This window comes from Ictalurus furcatus, chromosome 15, assembly GCF_023375685.1.
Source record: "Ictalurus furcatus strain D&B chromosome 15, Billie_1.0, whole genome shotgun sequence".
In the NCBI taxonomy this organism is placed as follows: domain Eukaryota; kingdom Metazoa; phylum Chordata; class Actinopteri; order Siluriformes; family Ictaluridae; genus Ictalurus; species Ictalurus furcatus.
The window spans coordinates 8,390,768-8,415,574 of NC_071269.1; the positions used below are offsets into that span (position 1 = coordinate 8,390,768).

The 24,807-nt window shown below is 41.3% G+C and overlaps 2 protein-coding genes across 3 annotated transcripts in view; both read right to left on the minus strand.

Annotated features, from left to right (window-relative positions):
* Positions 1-91: 91 nt before the first annotated feature.
* Positions 92-23,666, minus strand: LOC128618895 (pleckstrin homology domain-containing family G member 1). Of its 2 annotated transcripts, XM_053642550.1 has the most exons (19): positions 23,021-23,666; positions 14,902-15,317; positions 14,040-14,140; positions 13,267-13,336; positions 11,745-11,791; positions 10,751-10,901; positions 9,935-10,066; positions 9,223-9,405; positions 9,032-9,127; positions 7,965-8,051; positions 6,756-6,786; positions 6,523-6,600; positions 6,366-6,401; positions 6,230-6,252; positions 5,904-6,083; positions 5,509-5,628; positions 3,870-5,426; positions 3,143-3,827; positions 92-2,839 (listed from the first exon to the last, which is right to left on the minus strand). In XM_053642550.1, the coding sequence occupies exons 1-19, from the start codon at positions 23,028-23,030 to the stop codon at positions 1,911-1,913; spliced, it is 4,932 nt and encodes a 1,643-aa protein (XP_053498525.1). In that variant the 5' UTR covers positions 23,031-23,666; the 3' UTR covers positions 92-1,910. The 2 variants fall into 2 exon arrangements, with proteins under 2 accessions (XP_053498525.1, XP_053498524.1); XM_053642549.1 differs by having other exon boundaries at positions 3,143-5,426; positions 23,021-23,665.
* Positions 15,186-24,807, minus strand: part of prelid1b (PRELI domain containing 1b) — a 32,224-nt gene continuing 22,602 nt past the window's right edge. The window contains exon 14 of the mRNA XM_053642566.1: positions 15,186-15,317. The gene's annotated coding sequence lies outside the window, so the exon portion shown is untranslated. The remainder of the gene's footprint in view (positions 15,318-24,807) is intronic.

Sequence of the window (24,807 nt, forward strand, 5' to 3'; positions counted from 1 at the left end):
TTCTTTAATTAAGAAATGGAGCCCACTAAGAGCTGATCTATATTTTTAAAATAAATAAATAAATAATAAAAAGGCATGATGACCACAAACATGTCTGAACGGAACATTTATTTATTGCCTCTGATACATCAGTTTCCTTGAGCAGTTACAACTAGGCAGTCTTATAAAAACAAAGTACAGTACATTTAATTTAAAAGTAAGACTGACCAAATCTATGGCAACACTTATCCTAAAATTTACATCTTAACAAATAAAAAAATAACAATAAAAAATAAAAAAAGTGCAAACCAGACGAACGAATGATAAACAGTCCCCAGTGAAACAACATGTACAAATGGGAAAAAAAACAAGAAAAACAAAAAAACAAAACATGGAACTTATAAACATACTTCATTCATATTTATTAGCCATTTTGGAACATTTACACTGATAACAACAAATGGTTTTTAATCATTTTATCTTTATCTTGTTTCAATATGGCAATATTCTTGCTCAGTGCTCATGGGGAAATAATTAACGGTCATAGAAAACAACATAAACCAAATTATTGCAAACTACCAACGGTAGATATTTAATAAATATCATTACGTCAGACTTGGACTATCTCGACAGGATGGTAACGAAAGCAAATAAATAAATAAAAATCTGAAATATTTAAACAAGATTCTAAAAGTGTCAACCGAGTGATGAACGATGTGAGTGATGAAACAGTGTTTTTTGGTAACGTAATTTAACTATTGATTAATCTGCTGTGGTGTTTGACAGTGGTGAGCGCAAGTGATTGTGGAAAAATATAACTAAACCAGAAAAATCTAAATGAAATATACATCTGATCTTACTGTGAGCAACCTGTGGCTAACCTGGTACTCTCAGAAATTATTAAAATTAGCCTAAAATTATGACTTATTATTTATTAATGACGGTCCTAAATACATTTTTGATGCTTACTGCAGTAGTCATGTCTATAGTTTAAATGGAAATGTATCAAGGAAAAGAAAAAAAAAAAAACAACAACAAAAAAAACTTTATCCAACCAATGGCAAGCATGGCTAGGCCTCCTTTTTCAGACTATCTAAAATATATCTATGACTTATATACAATATATATTGATTCCTATTGATTCCTAGTAAAATATATGTGTATTTTAAATGTATTTTTGGCCTTTGAGAACAAACGGTCATGCAGACATAACCAGTAACAGTGGATATTAAGCTAATTTTCATAATGTAGCGACTGTAGAGACGGCCTGATCAATTACAAACGGACACTAATTTATCGGATCAGTGCGTTAAAATTCTTCAAATACTACCTTATATGTTTTGCAGTGGAATTGTTAGCAAAATGGTTGCTAAGTTATGGCTTGAGAAAGGCAATGCTGGAGTGTTGACAATGGACAGGTCGGAGCACCTATAGAGTAAAAATAAGGGAAAAAATAAAAGTGTAATTGACAAGGGAGCCATGAACCCCAAGCTGAAATCTGACGGAAATTTCTTTAACACTTACAAATCCACTCTCTCAGACTGGGAGACGTTCAGACTGAGACAGTGTCCTCAGCCCAATCGTGCGAGTTCAAGTCCAGATCAATACCGTGCTAAAAAAGGAATTTAAATAGTATTTTACTTTGAAACTATACCTATGGCAAAATGGCAAGCTGTGTTTAGTGCATCATGAGTAATTATACGAACGAAAAATATGAAGTGTTATATTTGAGTGATTTTTTTAATATAGTGCATATAGTAAAGGACTTCGATCCACTGAAGCTCTGATGCAAAATGTTTAACCTAACTGAATGTTCATTTTTTTGTCGTAATGCTGTAATCCATAAATGTGCTTTACATTGTGTAACATTTTCCATATGGTAATTTGTAATTGCCTTTATTTTTGTGCACACTGGCAGTCATGCCTGTTCCTTATGCAAAGCTGCTGGAACCGAGGCACTGGAACTTCTCTCGCAGCGACTGGACAATTTTGGGCTGATTGTGCGCTTGCTGACTGTCATTTGGGTCATTCCAGATGTAGCCGTGCAGAGCTGAATCTGGGCTCGCTGTACAGCCCTTTTCCATGCTATCGCTCTCATCCTCAGAGCGAATTTCAACGTAATCGTCATCGTCATCGCCGTTGTCTTTGAAGTTGGCCAGGTAATTCTGCGTAGCGCTGATCGCGTTCAGATTTGACTGTCTGTTCAGCAGCAACACTTGCTGAGAGTCCCTTAGTGTGAGGTCACATGACTGGGAAAGGTCAGAGGTCGTTTGGGCAGGACACTCAGGAAGGCTGTGTTGCCGAGGCCCGAGACCACGCCCTGCATTCGCAGCGCCCCCTGGACGACTGGTGTGTCCCAGATTACCCATACTCCCACTGTTCTCTTTCTCTTGCTGCTCAGCCAAAGTGGACGAGGACTGACAGCGGCTATAGGGCGGAGTTTTAAAACTGCGCTGCCCCAACGTGCTGTAAATGTGTTCAGAGTCATCTTTGCTGGCTGGAGTCACACAGGCACTCCAGCGCTGATTGGATGGATTGCTCTGAGATGGCGGGAGGTTCTTCAAGGCAGGGACGGACACTGCAGGGGACAACTTTCGCTGAGGGGTCGAAGAGCACCCTCCGACTTCAGCAGGCCAGGACACAAAGCCAGCAAGTTCACCATTGCTATAGGTGCAGTTCAACCAGTCAGTCTCTGGGAAGGCGCTCTCAGGCAGGGATGGGGAGGAAGCCAAGCCTGCGCGTGAGGAAAATGGGTGAGGTCCTGATACGCTGACTGAAGATTTCAGCACTGGAGGAGTAGTAGGAGGCTCCTTAAACATCACCTGCTCGTATAAATGGGAATACTCAGCTATCCTTGCTCCTGGGAAGAGCCAAGAAGATGCAAGATGCAAGAGAAAGAAAGAAAGAAAGAGAGAGAGAGAGAGAGAGAGAGAGAGAGAGAGAGAGAGAGAGAGAGAGAGAGGAGAAACAAAAACAGGTTCAGGGAAAAACAGACAGAAACAATATCTTAAGCCACTGAAGTAAGTGACAAACTAAAATGAAAGCTTTTATTCTAGTTTATTCTTACAGCTTGATCTGTGGGTTAATAAAGACCACAGGACTTAAAAAGTAACTATACAAGCACACAGGGAGACGAATACCCACAGACATCCTGATAGCTCACCTATAGCTGCTCCGCCTTGCTTCTTCTCTTCCAGAATGGCAGCTAAATCTTTTGCCTTATTGGTCCTGAGTCTTGCGCAGCTGGGCTCGTGGTCCATGCTCTTCATCTTCAACAGCTGATTAGCCTTCTTGATCTTCTGGCTGTACTGTCTGGCCATGAGGAAAACTCTGTTTCTACCTTTCTCCCCTAATTCCAGCAGCTGGTCTCCAGCATCTCCAGCCAGGAGAAGACCAGGGGATGCCAGAGGAAGGAATGAAGGGTCCAGACCACTAAATAGTGCTTGTATCTCAGAGTCTTTCTGTGTAGGGGGGTCCTCATCATCCATGCGGAAGCTTCCACTGCTAAGCCTGGCTAATTTGTTCCGGATGCTCTTGACTGTGCCGGGTGGGGGTTCAGGGCTGGAGACTTGGATTTCAGGAATAGGGCTTGAGACTTGGCTGACAGGGCTAGAGACCTGTGGCGCTGGGCTGGAGACCTGTGGCGCTGGGCTGGAGACCTGGGGAGCAGGGCTGGAGACCTGGGGAGCAGGGCTGGAGATCTGGGGAGCTGGGCTGGAGACCTGGGGAGCAGGGCTGGAGATCTGGGGAGCTGGGCTGGAGACCTGGGGAGCTGGGCTGGAGACCTGGGGAGCTGGGCTGGAGACCTGGGGAGCTGGGCTGGAGACCTGGGGAGCTGGGCTGGAGATCTGGGGAGTTGGGCTGGAGACCTGGGGAGCAGGGCTGGAGACCTGGGGAGCAGGGCTGGAGACCTGGGGAGCAGGGCTGGAGACGTGTGGAACAGAAGGTGTAGTAGGAGGCGTAGATGGAGGGGATTCAGGTTCATCTATCTCAAATGTAGGCTCTCGCACAAGTTTGGGAACACTGAGCACTGGGAATTTGAAAGTTGGAATTGGGTGGAAGGCTGGAGAACTGGGAGATGATGTGCTTTTCTTCACCTTCTTAGCACCATCTGTTTTGACATGAGTGTCACTAGTTTTTCGCCCAGAATTACATTTTTTGCTGGGAGATTGATGCGATTTTCGTGGGGGATTTTGTGTCTTATCTTGGGATTCTTGTGATTTCGGCTGAGATTTGACTGCCTTTTTTGGAGAGCTGTGTAATTTATCTGAAGAACTTTCCATTTTACTTTGTGAATCACACACCTTGCGTGGTGATTCTGGTCTACTGATAGGGAATGCAGCAGGTAGCTTGTCTGCTTTCTTCTCATTATCCCGGATGTAGTTTTCCAGGTCATTCCAGATCTCGTCAACTTGCTCCGACATGTGATCAGCTACGGACTGCTCGGAAGGTTTATCCAAAGTTAACGGTATGTCCATATCAGTAATTGAAACAGTGGGAATCTCAGGAAGGGGGCGATTCACTACTTTGGTGTGATCCAGATTTGGTCTTTCAGCCAAAACAACGGTTCCTATGTTCTGGCTAACTGTCAAGTCTGTCTTGGGTGATTGCATATTATCCTGTTTGGCTGCTTGTTCATTTCTTCTTCCCGTCTCAGTGGCAGAAGGCGGCAGTTCACGGAACACAATGGTGTCATAGACATTTTCCTCTTCTTCTGGTGTCTGCACATCAGTAGATTCAAATGGCACCCCCTCTTGGCCTGAGGACCTGTTGCTTTCAGATGAGCTCTCCATTTCAACTGGAGAAACTAAGATTTGCGGAGGTACAACTGGTTTAACCTCTGAAGAGGACTGGTTAACCTCCGGATCCTTCCGAATCAGTCCCATGGCCTGCAGTTCTTCATAGCTAATATTATCGTAAACATTCTCAATATCGTCAAACGTTAGCTGTTCCGCTGACGAAGACCCGGATATCTCGTTACTCGATGACTCAGTATTATTGTGTACTTCCTCTTTGAGGACAGCTCTCTTTGTAGGACTTTGTCGCTCGCTTTGTTGCTCTCCAACACTACTTGCCCTGCGTAACACTTTACCCCTGCTGGCTGGGAGGTCTAACTGCGCCGACTGTGCCTGTTCGATATGCCAGCTGCACGGTCGTCCAGGACGATCATCAACTGTGTCATGATCGCTTTCTGCATCGTGCCCACTCGTATCGTTCTCAGTGGGCACAAACATCTGATAAATGTCTTCATCGTCATCGATTTGGACAGTCTTTTGACGAGTAGGGAACATGGCTCGACGCACTCTGTGGTCTGCCCATATGTTTGGGACAGAATGTCCACTGCTTGTGCCCAGCAAATGGGAAAAGTCAGCCTGTGTTTCAGGAGGACAGGTCACCTGTAGGATGGGTGTGTGCACTGTCTCCTTCTGCAAAGATTCTTTGGCCGTCTGGGAAAGAAGACCCAGAGATTAATATGGTTTTACCACGGATTAAAATTTTTTGTGAGGTTCTTGGTTGTGTTTATCTCACCTGTAGATCAATATGGTCAAGGCTGCGGTTCTTCCACCTGTCGATGCTGTCCACCGACACCTGGGCATTCAGCCTTTTCCTGCTGCTCTTTCCAGGTACACGTAACTTACCTCCAGAACCCTAAACACCCACAATGTTTTACACAAGATTAGGACTGGATTCCCAGTAAAACCCCATAAAATGAGGGGAAAAAACAGATTCGATCTGATATCAATGTCGATCATCCTGCAACAATCATAACATTTTTATGTGAATGAACATGTTACTTTTGGGGTTAATCGGTCCAGAGATCACTTAAGGGGCAGATTATAAACAAGCCATATTTACTGTTTTTGAACAATATATTTTTAATAAGATTTTGAGGGATGAAGGTTACAGGTCAAAGTATGACTCACCAGTCCACTGTCATCTTCGTCGTCAGCATCCTGTGGATGTAATCTCTCGTCTACGTCACTGTGGTCACCATGGTCACCAGGGTCCAGTGACTCCTGTGATTGGCTGACAAGGCTGCGGGATCGACCAATGGTGCCCAGGTGGACTACAGGAGACAGAAGGGTTGCGCCAAAACTGCTTCGCTGTAAGGGATCCAGAAAGAAAAAAAAAAAGATAATGAATCACTTTCCTTGCTTCCTTTTGATAATTTTATTATTATTATACTTTTTGCCAATGTCTTGAGTTTTGTGGTTTTATGCATGTTTCAAAAAAGAGCAAATGTACATACCTTCTGTATATCTGGACTGGATACTGTTAAAAAATTTTTTAAGTAGAATTCGGTCAGTAAACAAGTCAGATGCCAAGACACTATAACTAATGTCAAACATAAGCTTTACATTTTTCATATTTGCAGTCCTACTTACTTGCATGTTTGTTTTTCAGCAGTTTGGACAAGGGTTCTGGGAAAAGAGGCAAAGGATAAAAGTTTTTTTTTTTTTTTTTTTTTAAGAGTAAACTCTAAATAGAGTAAATTAAAGTAATGGAAAGAAAGCTGGTTAGTCAACTTCCTGTTAATCATACCCGTCTTCCTTCGTGCTCTTCTGGGAGAAGGGCCTTCTTTCAGGTTGATTCTGTTCTGGCCCTCAGGGCTACACTGGTCTAGAGGGATTGAAGGTGAACAGACATTTTGAAAAATCCATCCGTCCATCCATCCATCCAATTTTATGAACATCCAATTACATATTTGAAAAGTAATGCTGCCGGTACAACTGTGGAATTATTACAACAGTAGGAATATTCAAGGTTATACTTACGCACATCCATGTCCAGAATGGCCTGTTTGGCCTGCATAAAGATATAACATCCAGTTACTTTACATTTCTTCCCATTTTCAGGGTCAAAGTGATTTACTGTTAAAAATACTCAATGGTCTAATGCTAAGATTAGTCTGTAGCCTGGAAACTAGCCCCCGTGATGTGGTTTTGAGGGCATGATGTACTTTTTTTTTTTTTTTTTTTTTTAAGTTTTAGAGGACATCGTTTACGTCAGGGGACAACTTCATTTAGAAGAGCTTCTTTTGAAGCCCTAAATTTATTTCAGGAATCAGGTCACATCAACTGGGTGAGCAGTGAGAAGTGAAAAGATCTGCACTTAACACTATGTTAATGACACCTTTCCCAAATTCTCATCAATTACAGTAACTTTAAGAACTGGTGACAGGAAGGTTGCGAGTTTAAATCCCAGGGCTGCATGAGAGCACTGACCTTTAACGCTCTCTTTCTCTCTCTCTCTCTGTATGTTGTTGAATATAGTTAAATATCGGCAAAAGTAGTAGGTTAAATGTGTTGTAATAGTCAGTAGGCTTTATTTATATACAAGTTATTCATGTAACCATATTAACAACTTAAATAGTAAAAAGTAAAAAAATACAATTATATTGTTCTTGTACTTAAGTCTTGACTTTTTCAATAATCGTTTATTTGTAAAATCATAAGGTATATTTTTAGCATCAGGCAGCTTCAAGTAGAAGTCGATCTGCTGCTGTGTACACTTAGTGTTTATCACGGCAGTCTGTATTTGTTTCGTGACAGCTACAGTAGCTATTAGTATTGAGCTGGTGTGTTTGGATAGAGTTATCATCATGCTAGCTAACATTTGAGAAGTCAGGAATAAAGCTGTTGTTAGTTAGCCCTAGCAAATGTCTTCCTACGTTCCCTGGTTCCTTGGTGAAAGTGGCACTAATTTACCAACAGGAACTCAAAATTGATAGCACACATAAGCACAAATAGTTTCAGATAGAGCTCGTTCTGAAGCTAAAGATCCTGGTTACGTTGCATTCAAGCTGAGCCTAGTGTAAAAGAGACCTGGAACCTGAGTTCAAGCATCAGGTTTAATTTCAGGAATTGTGGCTAATATTAACTTCATAAGTCTGGATCTCAAAGTGATTAGGTACCAGGATGGACAAAACAAAATACGCGAAAGTCTGTGTGAGTGTTTAAGTGTGAGTGAGTGAGTGTCCTGACCTTGGCTGGGATTTTTGCTGGATGGTTTTCGAGAATGAGCCTCTTCAGGTGCTGGATCCATGTTCGCTTGTCCTGTTGGGACTTGGCCTACAAACAGAAGGTAGATGGTATTTACGTGAACCTTCAGAATAATTTATATTTATTTTATAAATGCATTCATTAATAAATAAATTAATTAATAAATCAATCAATTAATATTAAAACTGATATTTATATGTTGACATACGGGAAATGCACACAGAAATTCAGTGCCAAGACACCATAAAAATAATGGTAAAAATTCTCAGTGACGTTTTAATTAATTATTAATTATACTTTAAATACTATTAAGTAAAATCATGTTTAAAACAATAGTTATGCTTTGCTATGCAAGCACCACTACACACACATACATACACACACATATATATATATATATATATATATAAAGAAATAATTTAATCAGTTATGATTTTAATACTTAATTAAAAAATGACCACATTATAATTTAATATGAATATTAATTTCTTGCTTAGGGTAACCTGTAAGTAGGTCACTTTTAATCTGTGTGACATAAACTCGAGTATGATTTTGTGTGTGTGTTTCATAAAATTAATGAAAATTAATGAATGTACGAGTTGACACAAAAATAACTCCAAACAAAATGGCCTGAAAATGGGACACACACCCAGCACGTCAACCGAAACCAGATGTTTGTTATAAACTCTGTCTCATTATTTATTATTATTTAATTATACACATTTACTAACGATACAAACTTAAAACCAAGCTCATATATCAGTTTTCTAACGCGACAGATTTCACACTGATGTTTTAAGCTGTCAAGTTGAGACCTGCAGGTCAGCCGTAACAGAACTGACCTCAGGGTGAGTTTTTATACCCACACACACGCACACAGAGGCATGTTGGGGCTCCTGTGTAGGGTGTGCTGTGTTACTGGGCCAAAGTTCAGGGACATGATCCATCCATCCATCAAAACACCTCCCTCAGGCATGACATTCCTGTGTGTGTGTGTGTGTGTGTGTACGTGTGTGTGTGTGTGTGTGTGTGTGTATGTATATGTCTACCTGCACTGTGTGCTGTAGTTTGGGGTTCTTATAGTGGAACACACTGAAACTCAGCGGCTCCTTAGGAATGACTTCAACCAGCATCAGATTACAGCACTGCAGAGAGATGGAAATAACATGTACCACAGATACAGTCATTCAACATAATAGTTATTTAAGTGTGTGTGTGCGCATGTGTGTGTGTGTGTTACCAGTATGTGTGCTTTGTAGGCATAGGTTTCTTCTCGTTTCTTGGTGATGAGGAGAAGTTTATCGAAGAGGAAGAGTGTTCTCTCGTTCTTCACCCTCTGGACCCGGAAGGTTCCCTCCAAAACCAGCTCACCGTAACCGATCAGATCAGGACCCTGCCAGTTCGTCAACAAACTCTGGATCTCCTGATGGAGAGAGAGACAGAGAGAGAAGTAGAGAGAGAGAGAGATAGAGAGTGAGACAGAGAGAATGAGAGAGAGACAGATAGCGAACGAGACAGAGAGAATGAGAGAGAGATAGACATACATACATAGAGAAAAAGAGCGAGACAGACAGATAGTGAGAGAGAGAGGAAAAGACAGGGGGAGAGACAGATAGATAAGAGAGACAGAGAAAGAGAGAGGGAGAGAGACAGAGAAAGAGAGAGAGAGAGCGACAAGGTGTGTCAACATTTACCACAAATTTCACATCCCCAAGTGTTTTATTCCTTTTATAGCACAGCAAACTTGCCAACAATTAAATCTTTTTATTTATTAATGAAGAAGTAGTCATACTTTTTATCCATTTATAGTTACATTTAACGTTGTGGAACATCACGGAAGCAAATTCCTGTTCTTGTTTACGTTACAGCAGCTATAAACCGTCGTTCCCTCACCAGCTTCTCTTTATTCTCTCAAAGTTAAAAAGACACAATAATGTGTGTGTGTACTTTACCTGCAGTCTGACAGTGTTCTCATGTTTTCTCTTCATGTCGTTGATGTGCCAGGCGACCCTCTGCATGGTGTCGATGGCCTCCTGAACCACGGCATGTCTCTTCGAGTCCTTCTCCAGGTGAGTGGCGATCTCCTACACACACACACACACACACACACACACACACACACACACACACACACACACGTGTCACAAACCTAATAGGAATAACAGGACTGAAATCAACAAACACATTATGCTGGTTAAGGTTATGAGAACACTGTTGCTAGGCAACTGGGAAACAGACACTTACTAGCTAAAGATTGAGTTTAGCCATTTAGCTAGGTAGCATGTGATGATTAAATCCTTTATAAAAAGACAGAATGAATTTGGAAATTAGACCGAACCTTTGGGAATATCGGCATTTACCCCAGATATTTTGTTAAATGATAAAAAAGGGTGTGCAACATAGAAAGTTAGCACCAACACTTAGCATCAACCCACTAACCAAATTCCGTACTCACTGCCATTGTGCCATGGCTCATGAACTTACAGATCATTTTTAATATTTAAAAAAAATATTTGAACATTTGGGTAACTGTTGAATAAAGCTAGTTATAATAGCTAGCTACCTAATAGCTAGGTAAAATAAGGGTCGTCACAGGACCGGCTAATCATAAATAGCGAAACAGCTAACTAACTGCCCTGCTAGTTAGCTACTACCAGTAAAAAATTTTTTTAAAAATACATAATATAAATTAAGATAAAGAAGACATTTTGTAAGGACTTCATGGAATAGATCATTAAAATTATTAAGTGTATGTGTGTGTGTCATACATGCAGCAGCAGGTGGTACTTGAGGATCCTCTGTACAGGTTTGAGCAGGAACGAGCCGAGAGGCAGCGAATGTTTCACACACTCCTGACGCTCACGCAGAAACTTCGCCACCGCTTTATTCCTCATACACTCGCTCAGGACGGCTACAGACCTACACACACACACAGAGAGAACGGAGGTCACACCTGAATGTTAAAGGCCTGGTTTTACAGCATATTGGACAACTTACTGGTGTACTGCACTGACTCAACACACTTCACTGTGTGTGTGTGTGTGTGTGTGTGTGTGCGCGTGTTTATTCCAGCATCGTACACACAGGCCCCACATTGTCCCAGTTGGAAATCTGACCTGAGTCACTGTCTTCAGAGCACTTGTGTGTGTGTGTGTGTGTGTGTGTGTGTGTGTTTGAATAGCTTCTTGTCTGGTTCACTCCACACCCTTATACAGCTGGTGACCCCAAGCAGGGTCACACGGCACAGTGTCCAACACACACACACACACACACACACACACACACACACACACACACACCCCACATGGAAAGCACTATCTGCCCTCTTCCTCATAAATGAGTTCACAGATGCAGATGAATGGTTAGTGTCTGTGATTGACAGGCAAGAGAGAGTAAGCCCCTCCCACCCAGGGAGCACAGCCATAGTGTATCGTAGAAACGCCTTTGAGAATCTCGATAGGATTGTTCTGTTATGTGGCCCCGCCCTACTGTCACCTCCCCCCATCTGTGATTTGGTCTGAATGCTACTTTAGCAACAACAGCAGAAAATTATATTTTAACACACACACACACACACACACACACAGGCTCATGTTCCATGTATACGAGACAATAGTAGAAGACACCTATACACACACAATCACACACCACCAAAGGTCATCAGGAGGTCAGCCACTGCTGTACTGCTGTACTCATAACTCTGTGTGTGTGTGTGTGTGAGTGTGTGTGTGTGTGTGTGTGTGTGTAGGGTTCATGCCTTACCTTGGATAGTTAGTGCAGTACTGTGTATAAATATGAAATTCTTCACTCTGAAAAACAGAAACAGTCATTACTCACACACACACACACACACACACACACACACACACTTCTTTATTCTGGGAAAGCTTTAAGTTTCAAAGAATGGTAAAGAAAGAGGGGGCAAGAGACACTATGAATGAAGGAGAGAGAATTAAGTGTAGAGAAGCATGTGTGTGTGTGTGTGTGTGGTTCCATTTCACTTGCTCCACCATTATCATCAAACACTCAGCGAAAAATACAGAGCATCAAGTATCAAAGCTCTCCTCTGTCTGTCTCTCTGTCTGTATGTCTCTCTCAGCTTGTCTCTGATCCCAAATTTCCCTATCCTACACACACACACACACACACACACACACACACACACACACACACACACGAAAAGATGTAAATTGAAGAGCACTGATCTCCAAATGCCTGGAAACCACACATCAGCTTCAAACACAACCAGATGTGTGTGTGCACCCTCTGTGTAGTTCCCTGTATTTATAGACATGAAGTATACACACACACACACACACACACACACACACACACACAGGTCTCTAATTAAAAACTGAAATAATCAGCTGTTTTCCTGATGAACACAAACATTTGTTTAAAATAAGGAACAGCGGTGAGCATGTGTCTGTGCGCTGCTGTGTGTGCGTGAGTTGCTCCGTGTATGTGTGTGTGAGCTTCTGTGTGTGTGTGTGTGAGTGCGCTGCTTCTCGTGTGTGTGTGTGTGTGTGAGTATGAGTGTGTGTTTTTGAGTGCAATGCTTCGTGTGTGTGTGTATGAGTGTGCGCGAGTGTGTGTGTGCGCGAGTGCGATGCTTCGTGTGTGTGAGTATGAGTGTGTGTTTTTGAGTGCAATGCTTCGTGTGTGTGTGTATGAGTGTGCGCGAGTGTGTGTGTGCGCGAGTGCGATGCTTCGTGTGTGTGTGTTTGTGAGTGCGCTGCTGTGTGAGTGAGTATGAATGTGTGTGTGTTTGCAAGTGCGATGCTTCGTGTGTGTGTGTGTGTGAGAGAGAGTATGAGTGTGTGTGTGAGTGTTTGTGAGTGCGATGCTTCGTGTGTGTACGTGAGAGAGAGAGCATACAAATGTGTGTGTGTGTGTGTGTGTGTGTGTGAGTGGTTAGAGAGTGAGGTCTTGTTAATCCAGTGAAAGTTCCTGATTCAGCATTTACAGGAAAAGCCCATTTTCTCTTACTCGCACTCACAATGTTTTATAAACCCACAAATAAAAAATTATATCTGATATAAATTAAAGCATTTATTTGGATTAAGTGGTGAAAATAGAGTGTGTTTATCTTTATAAACAACTGTAGCAGATACAGGCTGAAACAGGCAGAGAGCGAGAGAGACAGACAGACAGAGAGAGAGACAGAGAGAGAGCGAGCGAGAGAGAGAGAGAGACAGAGAGAGCGAGAGAGAGACAGACAGAGAGAGACAGAGAGAAACAGAGAGACAGACAGCGAGAGAGAGACAGACAGACAGATCTTTACCTTCACTACAAAACACTGAGCGATGGCCACTGGGTCTGCATTACACTTTTCCAAATCATGCAGGAGATCCCTACACACACACGCAAAAGATAATATAAAAACTTTCAATTTTATTAAAACTGATTTTCTTCAGACTCGTGTATGAATATTGATGAATGTTGACGAATATTGACGAAAGCCTGTTGGCTGTAAATGATGCACAGCTGATCTGCACTTGCTGACGCCCATAAACCTCAAAGGGCTAAAAATGATGTGTGATCGGCAAAAAAAAAAAAAAAAAAAGAAAAAAAAACAACTCAGTGGTAGAAATGGAAGTTATTCTGACTTGCGTCTAACAGCACCTGAAACCCAGAAAAACCCGGAGCCGTATTACAGTAAATTAGGTAAATTAGGCTTGATTGAATGATTTGACATAAGCATGATAAATCTGTATAAATATAAATGCGTGTAAGAATACACTTGTGATTTAAACTCGGGTGTAATGTGTATATAAAAGCGCAGTAACTCATCACGATTTATTTGATTTGAGCCCAATCGATCGAGGTTTATATTAAATTAGGAAACCATATGGAAACTATATCGAGTGGTGAGACAGGGGGAGAGACATTAATGACATGTTATAAGCAGTAATAACACCCACTCTGTACATGAATAACAGCTGCACTGTGTGTACTTCAGTACACAACACACATTAACACCACTGTGCATTGTCTAATACTACTTCCTGCTAGTGTGTGTGTGTGTGTGTGTGTGTGTGTGTGTGTGTGTGTTACCTATTGAAACAATAAATTTCCCGGATGTTTCCAAACAGCGAATTCCTGTCCTCCAACCCCAACATGGGACGAGACTGATTACTGATGCACTCCAAATAATCCTGAGAGATAGAGAGTGAGAGATAGAGAGAGTAATGGAAAGAGAGAGAGACAGACAGAAAGAAAAAAGAGCAAGAGAAGGAGAGAAGGGGAGAGAGAGATGATAAGGGTTACCAAAGATATTAAAGTTGTTTACACACGTTGTAATATACACACACACACACACACACACACACACACACACACACACACACACACACAGACAGACATACACACACACTGTCACATATCTAGCTTGTCACAGAACTCCTGTCTGCTGGGGAGGTGAAGATTATAATCCACAGGTGGTGTATGTATTTGTGTGACTTATTCAGAGGGATGTGGTTCACGCCCTCAGGTGAGCTCTCACACACACACACACACACACACACACACACGGTGAGATAAAGTGTAACTCTTTTCTCCTGCTCTTGTTTTTCTAACCCATTTTCCTCTGAGTTATCACTTCACTCTATCCATCCTGCTCTCCCCCTCTTTCATCCCTCACTCCCTCTCTCCTCAGCAGAGCCATCCATCAACCTCAATCTGTCAGTGTGTGTGTTTGGAGTAAGGGTGTTCCTGTTACAAAACTTTTCTCACTTTAGAAAGTGAGAGAAAGGGGGAGGAAGTGCTTCATTTATCCTTCCTGTGGGTCATGACCTGGATATGTGCACTTTACCTCTCTCTCACACACACACACACACACACACACACACACCCTTAAATCACACTAAGCACACACTCACAGTAAACGCTGCAATAGCACAACACACACACGTCTCACCTTGACGATGCTCTGCAGGTCCTGGACGTACGTCCTCTCTGTCTCCAGAATCTCCTGCACCACATGGTCCACGTAGGCCACTTTACGCTCCTCATCCTGATTGGCCGGTGCAAGTGGCTCCGCCTCCTCCAGCTGACGGGCAGGGATGAGCTCCAGTCGGATTGCCCCAGAGTCTCTGTCCCGTTCGGGGGCGGAGCCCAACACGGCTGAGCAGTGGCTGTCCCGTGATGAGGAGGCGGAGGAGGAGGTGGAGGTGTAGCTGACAGGCCGGTCGTTGCACTGGGCGGAGTCCATGCTGTGGGAGGAGCAGTGTCTGAGGGTGGGGTTTCGGAAGGCCCCTCGGCTTAGCACCGCCCCTTCGAGAACGGGGACCTCCGGGAGTGGAGGTAAGACATCAGGGGAGAACGAGAACTCTTCTGAAACAAACAGATAGAAAAAAACCCATCAGTCCACTGTGGGCGTGTCCCAAACCACACACCCTATTCACTATATAGTGCACTGTGGGTGTGTCCCAAACCACACACTCTTTATATACATTTATTATTTGTATATATTTAAAGTGTGTTGAGCTGCCTCATAGTCTAGACTTTCCGGATTTCTGCAGGTAAATGAGCAGAACATGCGTGCGTGCGCACACACACACTCGAGGCTGAATGAGAGAGGGTTTAATGTTCGGATTAACAGTGTAATGGAGACGTTTCACTCTGTGAGAAAGAGACCTGTGTGTGTGTGTTCAGTATAATCTGCACACATTCAAATAAATAACACACACTTAAAAAAATAACACCATTCACCTCAAACACTCTTTCTTTCTTTCTCTCTCTCGCTCTCTCTCAGAACACTCACTTATCATTTTATATAGTGTATAATACACACACACACACAGATGTATGGTTGAGCTTCAAAAGCTACATGGACTTATTCAAACTCGGGTAACTGTAAACCCTGCACATTGTAGGTGTACCTGTGTGTGTGTGTGTGTGTGTGTGTGTGTGTGTGTGTGAGTGAGAGAGAGAGAGATCATGTTCACTCTGATCTTTACAAACCAAACCAATTAGAGCTCTAAGCCTGAGCTTTATTTCTCTGAGTGAGTGTGTGTTCATGTTAAACCTGCTGCAGTCTGTAGTTTACACAGATACAAACCCTAAACACTTATTACACACACACACACACACACACACACACACACACACACACGTAAAAACACACAAAAAAAATCAGAAACGTACAAAAAAAAACATCTCTCAGCCAATCATGCGTTACTGATCTGTTATACAGTGTACAGCGATATTCAACATACAGATTATTGTTTGAAGTGGTTTCCATGGTTACACTCAGCTAGCTAATGTTAACATGTGAAGGGCTGCGTGTGTATTTTGCTAACTAGCTCAAATTTCGCTACAAGAGCTGACTCCATTTAAAAAGCTTTTTTTTTAAAAAACCTGTGTTTGTATGTTAGCTAAGAAGCTACCAAGAGACTGCGAGTGAATATCACGTAGCATGCTAGCATTGTTTTTATGTAGCTAACTAGACGTCATTGTCACGGTTAGCACAGCTAGCTAGCTAGCTAATGTAGCATCTTCTCTTTTGAGAGAATATCACGCAGCACGTAACGTGTTGTAAGCAGGGGATACGTTTCCATAACGACAAAGATTTCTATTCATTTATTGGTTCGGTTTCTCATATACAGTGCTGTAAAAAAGTATTTGCCCGCATCCTGATTTCTTCTGGCTTTGTGTATCTCATACTAAATTGTTTCAGAAATTAAAATAAAATCTTAGATAAAACAAAGGCGACCTAAGTAAACACAAAATACAGTTTTTAAATGATGTTATTTACTGAAGCAAAAAAGTTATCCAATACCAACTGGGCCTGTGCGAAAATGTATTTGCCCCCGTAGTTACCAATTCCCCAAATCTATGAACCTGCATTGATAAATGGGGTTCAGCTGGACTAGACACAACCAGGCCTGATTACTGCAAACCCTGTTCAATCAAATCAACACTTAAAGAGAACTTTTTCAACAGCATGAAGTTGGTTAAAAGGTCCTACCCAGTAACACACTACACCAAAGTGGAAAGAAATTCCAGAAATTATGAGGAAGGTGGTGATTGAAATAAATCAGTCTGGGAAGGGTTACAAAGCTATTTCAAAGGCTCTGGGACCCCAGAGAACCACAATGAGAGCCATTAGCTCCAAATGGAAAAACTCGGCACAGAGATGGACCTTCCCAGAAGTGTCCGACCTTCCAAAATTCCTCCAAGAGCACAGTGACGACTCATCCAGGAAGTCACAAAAGAGCCAAAGGACAACATCAAAGGACCTACAGGCCTCTCTCATCAAAAAAGGTCACTGTTCATGACTCCACTATCAGAAAGACACTGGGCAAAAATGGCATCCATGGAAGAGTGGTGAGGTGAAAACCCCTGCTAACCCAGAACATTAAGGCTCATCTGAATTTTGCCAAAACACACCTTGATGATCCTCAAACCTTTTGGGAGAATGTTCTGTGGACTGTTAAGGTGAAAGTGGAACTGTTTGGAAGACAGGAATCCCATTACATCTGGCCTAAACCAAACACCGAATTCCACAAAAAGAACATCATACCTGGTGCATAAGCATGGTGGAGGCGTGTGATGGTGTGGGGATGCTTTGCTGCTTCAGGGCCTGGACAACGTGCAGTAATTGAGGGAAACATGAATTCTGCTCTCTACCAGAAAATCCTATGGTCTTCAGTCCGTAAGTTAAAACTCAAGCGCAACTGGATTATGCAACAAGACAACGATCCACAGTATAGGAGTAAGTCCTAGTCCTAGAAACAAGTGGAAGTCTGATCTCCAGTTATTGGAAGAGTTTGGTTGCAGTTATTGCTGCTAAATGCGGCACAAACAGATTTTAAATTTAAGGGGGCAATTAATTTTTCAAATGGGTGCTAGATGTTGGATAACTTTTTTTTGGTTGAATAAAAAAAAGAAAAACTGTATTGCGTGTTTTAAAAAAGGTTGCCTTTTTTATGTTGTATTTCGTTTGAAGATCTAAAACTAAACTATTTAGTAGGAGATATACACAAACAGAAGAAATCAGGAAAATACTTTTTCACAGCACTGTATACTGCTGAAATCAGATAGTGATCAGATTATCAGTGATACCGAGTGTTATGGGTTGGGATTATACAGCGATTATGAAAGAGTGTGTGTGTGTGACTGCTGCTTTTGACACAGGGATAAAAGGATGAAGGGATAAAAGAAAATGATGCAGCTGCTCTATTTTACCTCTTTGTCTGTTCTTCACACACACACACACACACAAACACTTTAATCTGTTTTTCTGTTTTCTTTATCTCTACTCATTTTCCTTTATTCATTTTTCCCGTATTTAAATCTCTCTCTCGGTTTTTTCAGTTTCATTCTTTTGTTTTTTCTCTCTCTCCTCTTCTTTCTTTCCTATTATCCTCCTCTTCTTTCTTTCCTCTGTATCTTTTTTATTCATCATGTTTAAGAGTTGGTTTTTTTAAAGGTTCTTTTAAATCTGTAATATTTCCTGCTCCCTCCGTCACTTCCAGCTCGGACGCGCAGTATCTTCTTCCACAACAATAAATTATTTAATTTTAGTGTTAATTATTAATAATTGTATTCATTCACGTTATTTTCCCGATGCTTGGCAGTGTGTCGGTGTATACACTCGCATCCACGACAAACTCAAACCTGCAGTGTGAAGAACAAAAGACGCTTTCTGTCTCTTTCCTTTTGTCTGTCTTTCTCTACAACTACACATTGGTCCATTTTACACATCAAACAAGCCCATATACAGACAGACAGACACACACCTTTTAAAGGGGCTTTGTTGAAATTTGGTCACTAAACAGTAAACAGGTGGAGTTGAATAAGATAAGAACTTTTTTTTTACTCCTTGATCCCGCCCCCTATCTGCAACTATGGAGCCAAAGCTCTGCCTCCAGAACCTACATGTTTCAATAGAGTTAGCATTAGAAAGATCTCTCATGACATCACTTTCAAGAGCACTCCGAAATTCAAGCCATAAACATGCACAATTCGACTCGGTGATGTAGGGGGACGTTGACCGGTGCAGTCGCGCTCATGTTTCTCTTTGTAATGAAAAAAAAACGTCACGCAAAATCGATCATTTAAACAGATTTTATACAAAAGTTTACACAGATTGTGTTAACGTTCCTGTCGAGGAGCGACGTCACTAATCCTGAGTCCAGCTTCCTCCTCTTCATCACCTGTAGTACAGGACTTTAAAGGAAAAGTTCTTCCAGAGTTTATTCAGGGGTTTTCCACATTTCTTTCAAGTTTATTTTGAAGCACAGACTATTTTGTTTTTAGCTCACAGGAGAATGATGCGTCTGAGCTGGATGTCTGACTAAGGTTGGGCTTGTAAAATAGCTAACGAGAAACCCGTGTAAACACAAATAAACTTTCCGGATCGTAACACAAGTCAGTCTCGTAATACACCTGTGTGGAGGTCCTGCCTTAAACCATTATTTTTATCATGTTCTAGATATTTCTCCAGGTTATTCGTACTAGTAAGAAATTTAAAAATCTATTATTGCACCTTTAACCTACTTTACCTTCTCAATATGAGAAAAATGGAGAGAGAGAGAGAGAGGAAGAGATAGACAGAGGGAGAGAGAGAGCGAGAGAGAGGGAGAGAGATGGAGAGGGAGCAAGAGAGAGAGAGAGGTGATGAGAATCCTGTGACTTGATCAAAGTCCACCATCATTAAGGAAGTGTGTTTTATTATCACACACAACGAGAGACTACAAAGACACACAAAATGAATAATATTTACTAAGTAAATGTGTGTTAAAGAAACTATGAGCCTAAATGAACAAACTGGATACAAACGGATTTATTCGTAAATCATTAGTACGAGTGTTTATACATGAAATTTCTTACTTGTAAAAATCCTGTAAACTCGGACAAGCGTCGGTGTTCTGCTCGAGCTCCTGAGTGTGTGTACATTTACACACATGAACACTAACTCATGTAAACCTTGACTGGATCGACTTCAGATCATGTCATATGCATGGATTACTGCACTTATATATATCTGTAATATAGTGTGGAGATAAAACTGTTTATGTTTATGACATTTACAGCGTTTAGCCGACGCCCTTATCCAGAGCCACTCATAGAAGAACTATAGAGTCTCGTTCAGAAACTCGTCCTCATGCTGGTTCACTCGCTCAGGGACTCAGAGCTCCATCCAGCTCCATCTATATTTTTATATATATATATATATGAAGTCATGACAAAGAAGCCATAGACAAACGCCTCAGCTGATGGAAGATTTAGCCCTCGCTTATTGTTATTATTATTATTATTATTATTATTATTATTATTGGCATAGAAGTGAATCAAATCTTCCACTTCTGTTTTGCAGACTTTAAACACATCGAGAGAATTCTGTTTAGACTTAAAATAATGTTTAAGTGTGTGACATCATGCGAGTTCACATGTTATATTCAGTGTGTGTGTGTGGATGCAGATGTCCTGTGTAACATCAATAATGTTTAGAGTCTCCAATTGGCAAATTACATTTTTCCTCGATTTCTTCCTCAGTGGGAGGAGCTAAAATTAGAAGAAAGGCAACCAGGAAATGCAATAAAAATTAACGTTGTGTGTGTGTGTTTGTTCTCTGATTGTGCGTTAAAACTCAAAATGAGTGTGTGTATCATACATGTATACACACAAACACAAACAGACTCGGCTATTTGAGTTCTCCAGACTCGCACAACAACTTCTGAATACTAAACTGTGTACTAAAAATATCTTTGATAAACATCAAAGTCAGGGCACAACTTTAAACCACACAGACACAACATTACTTTTTAAAAGAAACAAACAAACAAAAAAACCACCAACACACACACACACACACTCCAGTGATCCGGTGATGTATCTTCTGCAGCAGGTTAAACACACAGACAGGATGATATCATAAAGCTCTCTCTCACACACAGCACACACACCCCTAACTCAGCTTTATCTTGATGTGCATTTTACACAGAGAAGAAGCTGCATGTCCATAACGAATGGGATTAACACTCTCTCTCTCATACACACACACAAAGACATGAGGAGAAACTCCACATCTCTCCCTCTCTCAATCCCTCTCCCTCTGTCATCGTCCCCCCCTCGTTATCTCTCTATCACGCTGTAGAGTGGGACTTGCTCATGTTTCTGTAACAGTCTGTCTCCTGAGTATCAGTTTCCCGAGTTTCGACCCACAGTGACTCAGCGCTGTGTTATAACAACTGTATTACACACGTATACACACAGCAGTACCATATTAATACGAAGCGAACGTGTAGCGTGGTGTTCAGCCATGTTCATCCTACATCACTTCTAACACTGTTTAAACTTTTACATTAGTTTCTGCTGTATTTTCGACCAATCAGACTGTGTGGGCGGAGCTAACTGTTCTTTAAACAGCACAGTTCAGCTGTGTAAATGTCAGCACTTTATACCTGTGAGTTATTTATTAAAAGGTCTTACAGCCATACTGCTTTGTGCTTCATTCTGCAACGATGAACAAAAAACAGTCGGAATATTTATATAAAACAAACACGCTGCTAATCAGCGTCTAACGCTAATTGTTAGCCTCACATGAACAGCGAGTGTATTGTGTTGCCTTTAAATATAAAAAAGTTCCACATACTACATGTGTGTTCTAAGGCTTTTAGCAACAACGCTAACTAGTCAGAAGTACCGTAAGTAACCCAAATAGCCTTAATGGTCCAAATTACCAATAATACACTCTGCTGTTTACGGGGAATAGGAAGTAAATAAACACTAACAGGCCCTTAGCACGTTAGCTGAGTGTCCAATCACATCGTTTGTGTCTCACACTGTCCATCAGGTTCAGTGACCATGGACATGATCGTCGAGAAGGTCAACATTTACCTCAGATGTGTTGATAAATTACTGCGAAAACACTTTGTTCAACGAACATGACACTGTAATTACAATTAATTAATTGTAATTAATTAATTTGTAATTAAAACCAAACACCGGTAGATAATGAGTATCATAGTAACTGGTTCATAAATATAAGCTTAGTTGCTAGCTGACAGCTAACTGGCTAATGATCACATTGTGCAAGCCTGACTGAGGAAACACTGACGCTAAACACACCTGAGCTTCAGCTAGAGATAATGTTGTTAAGACTAACATACACATAATGTAGTGCATTATGGGTAACATAGTTAGCACAATCTAACAGGTAGCTAGCAAAATGATTAGCCTTGACTTTAAGCAGTGTATCATGTTACCTACCAATAATGCTAGAACACACACACGCACATCTGTGTGTGTGCACGTGTGTGTTCTAGCATTTTATTTAGCAGCAAGGCTAACTAGATGGAAGTACCCTCAGTGGTACAGATTACCCATAATGCACTGTGCTTGTTAAAGAGAACTGGAAGTAGTGCACACTTCAGAGTTCCATCTGAAATGCTAACACACCAACTCCTGTCTGGCTCTCTCTCTGTCTGTCTGTCTCTCTATCTGTCCATCACTCCGTTTCCATCAGCTTGTGTTCTCTCGCTGTCTCTCTGTTTTTGTCTCTCTCTCTTACTGACAGTCTCTCTCTTACTGACCATCTCATTTTGAGGGAGTTGTTATTGTCTAAACTGTTCTTATCTCACCATCAGCCCATACACACACACACACACACACACACACACACACACTAAGGGAGACTAATTTATGTCAGTGGGGGTGGGAGGGAAAGAGAGACAGAATAATATACTATCCATCACGGCAAAACAGTCCACTGAAAATAAACCCCACACACACACACACACACACACACACAGTTTATTCAGAACATGCCAAAAGACAGAGTGTGTGTGCGCACACACACAAACACACACACAGAACTTTCTGGGCAGTGATGAAGTAAAATACATAAACACCTACTATTCACACTGGGATCACACAGGGATTGAAAAGGAACACACACACACACACACACACACACACACAATTTCAACTGAAACAAATCTTGAAACAATAAAAGCAAACAGCAGTATACATTGCGTGTGTGTGTGTGTGTGAGAGAGAGAGAGAGAGTGTGTGTGTATATATCTCACCCGTTGGCATGATGGTGTGTGCGTGTAGTTTTAAAAGTTTCTCCTCTTTGCATTTCCACTTAGTATTCCAGTGTAGTCTCACTCTCGGTCTAACTAATCCCCCACGCACACGCAAGCACGCACGCACACACACACACACACACAGGGAGAACGGAGCGTGTGTGCTCACCCGCACACTCCGTAAATCGAGTTTATTCGTAGCAGCTGCAGCGAACTGACCTCTCTGTCTGTGCGAGAAACATACACTGACACACACACACACTACCCCTGTAGCTCCACCCCTCCACACTACAGGCTTCCACAGAACTGCTCTGTCTCTCTGATTTCTTTGAGGTTTTGTTTCCTCTCTCTCTCTCTCTCTCTCTCTCTCTAAATATATACCCCTCTCTCATTGCTGTCTTTGTCAGTTTGCATTCTTCTTTATTCTTTCTTTCTCATAGATGAATAATCCAAGTGGCGCATCTTTAGTTCAAGTGTGTGTATGTGTAAAAACGAACAAGTTAGTCAGCTGGTTTCCAGAACCCCCCACTCACTCTCACACACACACCTTAACAGAAGGAAGGTTTTTAATCTCTGATCAATAGCTCAACGTGCCACATAAAGACCCCCCACTGCAGTTCCCATGTGAGTGAGCTCTGTGCTCCGTCTTCATTGTGCTAACACACACACACACACACACACACACACACACACTTTAAAGCAACTACTTCAGCAAAAGCCACTTTCCTTAATTACTACAGGTTACAGCAAACTAATGTGTAACTACACTGCTATAATATAGAGTTATTTCATTCAAAATGGGGAATTATAACCAAGTAACCAGAAACCAATTATAATTTATTTTTATATTAATTATAACTACTTAAAATTACTAATGGCAGTCAGTCCGTACAGGATTTTGTTGTGGGTTTTTTCAAAATTTGAAATGCAAGTTTTTTTATGATTTTTTTTTTTTTACAAAAAGCTACTCGAAGCAGCGAAATAGCGATCACACGAAATAGTTGTGCGCACTCTTTCTCAGTGATTTTTGTTGGTAAATCAGAGCTTTACTCATTTTCTACGCATGTGAATGGAAGATCACTTTGGCTGAACGCATGTCGTGATGCCGTCACATGACACGTCTCGGCTCAAATCTGCGGAAAATTTGGAAAATTGCACGCTCCTCCGAATATTGCATTCATTTCTGCAATCACAAAAATGCAAAATCCTGGAGGGACCTGAAGGATACTAACTGTATACCAAAAGTTCTATAAAGCAAATGCTTGTAAAGTTGTTATTAGAGTGAATCTAATAATAAGTAACATGCATTATACTAACCTGCACTATATACTGATCTGAAATGAAAGTTAATATACATTTTTATATTATATTAATTATACAACCTGAAATCGAAACTAGTTTTAAGTTTTTAAACTAAATCAATTATATGATCTAAAATGAAACTGTTTTATACTTTATTGTACTATATTATAACATTATACTTGTCATCCTAAAAATTACGAAGGAACTTGCAGGGTAACGAAGGAACAGGACCGTGCACGCACGCACACACACACAGGTCAGTGTAACAGTGCATACTGGAAAGAGCTATTCATAACCAGTGACCCAAATTAAACTCACCTCAGGACCACAGCATGCTGACCATCACACACACACAGCGAGAGAGAGAGAGAGCAGTTCCAGTTTTGGGAGGTTTAGTAGGGAAACTACTGTTGTTATGGTAACCCCAATGGTTGAGTGTACTAGAAGGGACACAAAGGCTCACCATCAATAACGAGCTAGAGAGA